This window comes from Helianthus annuus, chromosome 10 (assembly GCF_002127325.2).
Source record: "Helianthus annuus cultivar XRQ/B chromosome 10, HanXRQr2.0-SUNRISE, whole genome shotgun sequence".
Taxonomy (NCBI): Eukaryota; Viridiplantae; Streptophyta; class Magnoliopsida; order Asterales; family Asteraceae; genus Helianthus; species Helianthus annuus.
In genome coordinates this window covers 12,754,291-12,760,174 of record NC_035442.2, presented here as the reverse complement: position 1 = coordinate 12,760,174, position 5,884 = coordinate 12,754,291, and the positions used below count along the sequence as shown (strand labels likewise).

Here is a 5,884-nt window from a genome sequence, read left to right as displayed (position 1 = left end):
TTTTTATATTGTTTTAAAGGGGGCGTTATTCCACACCGTGCAAGTTAACGATAAACCCCTCCCCCCTCTTCCCGCACACATTTACATGGTGTGATAAAGCCCCTATAGATTTTATCCCACACCGCCTAGTCAAGAAAAGTGGAGATTAACTATTTTTTTTTATTTACACCTTTAATCTTGATATTATTTCACCGAAATTTTATTTATAATTATCCTAAAAGGACAAAGCTTTACATTTATTACCGTTTAGAATAAATCATTTCTTAGTAGTTGCTACTAGTAAGCATCAGTTTTCAAATCTTCACTATCTGTTATTGAGTTATTGTTGTTAGTAACAACTTGTTACTTACTTGGTCAGTGGTTCCAAACCAAACCGGACGGAAACACAGTTAAATCATGTAACCTGAACAAGCCCTCGTAACTTGTTTAAATAAACAGGTCAAACAGGCTGACAGGTGAAACAATTTGACGTTGTAAATGAGTGGAATCAAGTTGTGAACAGACCGTAACATGTTGATGGGTAGTAAACATGATGTTAGAAGGTTTAATTGGGCTGTAAACGGGTTAACAGGTTAAACAGACAGGTCTATTGTATAACAAGATTAAACATGACTAGAAAATGTAGGGAATATAACTGCTGATCTACTATTACTAAGTGCCTTAAATCCAAAACTAGTTGTAAATATAACAAGATAGCTTCTGAAATCTGAAAATAGAATCATTTATGTGTTTGCAAATGTGTTCATCGATCACAAAACATCCAAGACGTAAACCAACATGACCCGTAACGGTTTAGAAAAATGCTTCAAGTCACTTTAATTAGAAGAACCACCATGACAAAGACGCAAAGCATTACAAACATCACAAACCATGTAAAGCATGAAGTCTTGAAACTCTCGGAGTACATAGCTGTAGCTCGTGTATTGACTCGCCCTGTGGTAGCTAAACTATGCTCAACTGCTTTTTCAGTTGAATCAAGAATCTGCACTCAAATTGCACCCGAGTTTTAATTCCAAAATTGGACTTAATTAAACCAAAGATCTGAAACTGGCATGACTTACAAAAGACTTACTCTTTCGGTGTTTTGTATGGATTTGTTCATCTTGAGACTGTTCTCTTTGAGTTGTCGTGCCAAAACTACCATTTCATCCGTTAAATCTTCTTGAAGCTTCCTGTTCGAGTCATTACAATCTTAGTAGAGGCCGCAAAATAGGCGGGTCAGGTTGAAACTTGAAACGGGTCAGGTTGACCTCTCCTGAACTTTTATTGATCTTGTTCCTTTTAGATATCATTTTACTTTACCAATTGACCCGTTAGAGATAAAACATAACCCAAATCGACCCATTTCGATGTAAACGATAGAACTTGACACCTACTTTCAGGCATTGGGTACCTGTGTTTTGATATATGTGTTTGTGCTGCAGCATCCAATTTGACAGGAGATGAATCAGATGATTCCGAAGTATCTTGGCCTCTAAACGATGATGAGGATCTATAAAACGAATATGAATAAAACCATAAGATAAAATTCAAAAGCAAATGCTATCAAAGACAGACTAAGAACAAAAGATGAAATAGTATTTCTATGTAGAGGTGTTCATGAGCCGATCCGATCCGATCGAGGGTCTGCTCATGCTCGGATTGAATTACAACCGATCCGATCCGATCGGATCGAATTTGCAAAACCGAGCACAAAAGTGATGCTCATGCTCGGATTGAATTTGAATCGAGCAGATCGTTTTCGCTCGGTTTTTCAAAGCACCGAAATTAAAACATGTGCAGCAAAACAAAAAAAAACTGAAATCAAGACTATTTACACCATTGACTAGGTATGTATCTATAGAGGAGAGAACCTCATCTAATCTTAGACCATAAGGCCCATTAGCTTACATATTGGACTATATGATTCACACTTCCCTCAAGTTGAAGCATGGATATTGATTATGCCTAGTCGATACATAGGCTAACTAGGTTTTGACAGGAGGAGTAGTGATCCTCCGGTCTTCAAGCTTCTCTCGAGTGAAGTAACAGTCTACTTCAATACATTTGGTTCTTTCATGGAATGCTAGATTACTCGTTGTGCGAATAGTTGTCTCATTATCGCACCAAAGATTTATTGGTTTAGATTGTGTGCTATGTAGTTAATATCGCCCATATATATCGGTTATCGGTCCCCTGGTGAGATATCGGTGCAAAATATCGGTACCGATATTATCGGCGATACTGACTGATATTTGACCAATTTTGGACCGATATATCACTGATTTTCTCGATATCAGTACCTTTTTTCTTAGTTCTTTCATTCGTCTTTCTTCTTATTGCTGCTATTAATGTTTTAAGTCTTAATTGTTAAATGTTAGTGTTTTAAGTCTTAAGTTCCTACTTGCTACAATTGTTAGTGTTTTGCAAGTTGCAAAAGGTTAATTTGTTAATGGTAGGAGAGTATACTGAATTGTTAGTGTTAAATGACTATATATATATTTAAATTCTGCATGATATTAAAATTACCGATATCCCACTGCGATTATCGATATCTCAAATATCGGTCCTTGACCAATATCCGATTTTTTACTGCACTAACTACTTAGATTGTGTGAACCCAATCTCACCAAGCAATTTAAAGATCCAAACGAGTTGAAAAGTAACCCCATACTCTAATTTTGCACTTAACCAAGACACTTTGCTTCCTACTCCATTCATAAACGATTGCACCCAACGAAACTGAATAACCGGTACTGGGTCGCCTACTGGTGGGGTCTCCATCGTATTCAACATCCATAAATCCTTGTATGATGCGGTGACCAAGGTTCTCGTATAGAATGCCACGACTTAAGTTCCCTTCAAGTATCTAAGAACATGACCAACGGCTTCCCAATGTGCGATTCTTGGTGGTTATATAAATGACCTGCCGCACTTACCGAAAACACAATGTTAAGACGGGTGATGGTAAGATAGTTTAGCTTTCCAACAATTCTTCTACACTATTCTGGATCTTCAAAGAAGGTCCCGTTCATGTGCTTTCAACTTAACGTTTGGTCTCTTTGCTTCGAATCTTTTAGAACATCCAAACAATAGTTTCATTGATATAAGCAGATTTTTTTTATTGCGAGAGATTTTGATTCCCAAGAAATACTTTAGTCAACATCTTTTGTTTGAAAGCAATTTCCAAGAACTTTAGCGGACCTAGATCTTTTGTTTGTGTAGGCCTCACATACACTCCCTTAGCTTACACACATCTCCATAGAAATGGTAACGGTTTTCTTGTCAGCCATACTCAACAAAACTCAAAAGGTCACCAACGAATCCAAGCTAAAACCAAATAGTAAAAAACTTAAACAAACTCAAAATTGAGTCAAAACGGTTAAGACTCAAATTGCAGTCAACATCCACCCTACAACATTGCTCGATGTTGATCTCATGGGGCCAAATCCAAAAACCAACTCCACAAGGATGGTTGAAATGCTCTAACTACGACAAGAAAATATATTGCAGCGGCACATTGGGCGACAATGGCGGAGATTGACGACACATGGAGGCGCGTCAGGCAGTGGTTAGTCGGCATGATTTGCAGGCACCTTAATCATCGAGGGTATCTAAAGATGATGGTGTCAGCGATGCGATGAAAGTTCCCCGAAGAAAAGATTTTCGAACGGGTACTCACGAACTCAAATGGCAGGCTCTAATCAGAGACATACTAAGGATAAAAGATGAAATAGTATATATTTGTTATGTATGTACGTCATTGAGTTGGTATGCATTTATAAAGGAGGCAACCTCATCTAATAAACTAAACTCTAAGTGCTATCTACTGGACTATTAATCTAACAGCTAAATTCAACAAAATCATGTAGTGTATACTTACACAAGTCTTCTTCTTAGACCAGGGGAGGTAATACTTTCGTCTTCTTTTTTATTATTAATGTTTTCCTTGACAGACGTATCAACTCTCAGCTCACGGAATGCTACAGCATCCGACTGCCAAAAATGTTTAGAAAAAATATGACTTTGTAGCATATGAAGTCTATTTGAATACTATATGTATCACAAAAAATTACAGTAGATAAATATACATACCACAGGACTAGCCAGATTTGCTGCAATGGCTTCAATTTTCTGAGAGTAATCATTCACCAAAGCTTTTGAAACTCTGTGGGCAAAAGAGGAAGATTATAATCCTATCAAGGGTGAGGGGATGTTTGGTTGTGATATTAAGTAATCTGAGACCATCCGTAGTGGGGCGGTATTTGGGCGTTTTTTGCCTCAAAACGCCCTCACACCACCCCCGGGGGCGTTTTTCTTCAACAATTTGGTTGGGGCGTCCAAAATAAATCGCCTGATGGAGATACGGTTGGCCAATCACAGGTAACCTTCTTTTTCTTTGGCCAATCACTTTTTTTATGGTTTTTTTATTTATTTAATTCTTTCACCCCTTTTAACATAATGCCCACATCCTCAATACACCCATTTTAGAAAACGACCCATAATGCCCCATTGCTGACTGGGCTGCCACATGGCGCAAAATGCCCAAGGGTATGGGCATTACCACTACACATGGTCTGAAATCGAATATTCAATAGTAATAAAACTGGTGATATACAGGTTGGCAGGTTGTAATAAATGGATAAACAGGTTGGTGACTTGACGTTATAAACTATATATCTTTTCGTTTTTATTCTAATGTGTTTCTAGATCGACTTGTATAATTAAACAGGTCACAACCCAAGCACAACCTGTTTATTAAACGATTAGACATGGCAACCCAAAACCTAACTATTTTAGTGTAAGGAATTGACAACGTATAAAGAACTGATTAATTCCCCTAGACAATCACATAATGTTTACTCAAAAACCGTCGTGTATATTTTATACAAAGCAATGATAGCATGAACACACGCACGGACTAAGGAAAAATGTAAAGAAACCAGCCTCGGAAATCCTTCTGGAGTTCGCTCTAAAGCAATCTCTTCCAGCTGTTCTCTCAAGGTAGCAACATACTGCAAAACAACTGATATATTAGCTCCGCAATTCACAGTGTTTAAAAGTAAAAAATTCATATCTTGATCACTGAGACATTTAATCAAACAAGTGGTGGGCACAATCCAGAGTCAAATAAAGATCATAAATTTCATATAAGAACCTAATTATGAAAGTTAAGAAAACATACATGCATAAGTTTGAGCTTATTTTGTTGGTGTGGAGCAGCTGCTAGCAATCTTTTCAACTTGATTTCAGTTCTACTCAATCCCATCTCAAAGAAACCCTACAAGATTCATTGCCACTTGTGGAAATTTTTTAAATTGAATGATTACAAATGCACACAAAAGAAACAGAATGCAAAAGGGAAATTGATTATAATCAAGATATAGATTATAGAATGTATGTATGATGAAAGAGAATCTTGATTAAGGCACCTTTTAGGGTTTGAACGTGGATCGTTCATCGGTTTCGGATTTCCTCTGATAACTAACTAACCGGAGTGTGTTATATTATTATTGTTATGAGCTATGAATGTATTACGAGAAGCTTTATGTTGAGACAATATTTGTATACTTGTATTTTTATGTTTTGATCAAATGCCTAAAGGGTGAGTAAGGTTGATTTGGTTCGGTTGCAAGTTGAATCCGAATCTATAATTGATGTTTAGCTTATCGGTTTTGGTTACAAATAACTCGGTTAATTTGTATTTCGGCTGGACGTATTCTTTCTTTTTGGATTGTAGTTTCGGACAATGTATCCCGGATTATGCTTGCTAGCGTCTTGCTAGCTTTATTAATAAAGTTTTATTGGCAGTTAAAAAAATGATTTGGTTTGGATATGAGTGGATTTAATAAATCTAGTTGTATCTTCGATCAAATAAATTATTAGCATGATATATAACTTGTTA

The 5,884-nt window shown here is 36.8% G+C and overlaps 1 protein-coding gene across 1 annotated transcript; it reads right to left on the bottom strand.

The window, feature by feature from the left end:
- Nucleotides 1–697: 697 nt before the first annotated feature.
- Nucleotides 698–5,562, bottom strand: LOC110884014. Its single transcript, XM_022131691.2, has 8 exons — nt 5,412–5,562; nt 5,165–5,260; nt 4,927–4,994; nt 4,075–4,147; nt 3,863–3,975; nt 1,394–1,492; nt 1,073–1,172; nt 698–982 (listed from the first exon to the last, which is right to left on the bottom strand). The coding sequence occupies exons 2-8, from the start codon at nt 5,246–5,248 to the stop codon at nt 806–808; spliced, it is 714 nt and encodes a 237-aa protein (XP_021987383.1). The 5' UTR covers nt 5,249–5,260; nt 5,412–5,562; the 3' UTR covers nt 698–805.
- Nucleotides 5,563–5,884: the final 322 nt, after the last annotated feature.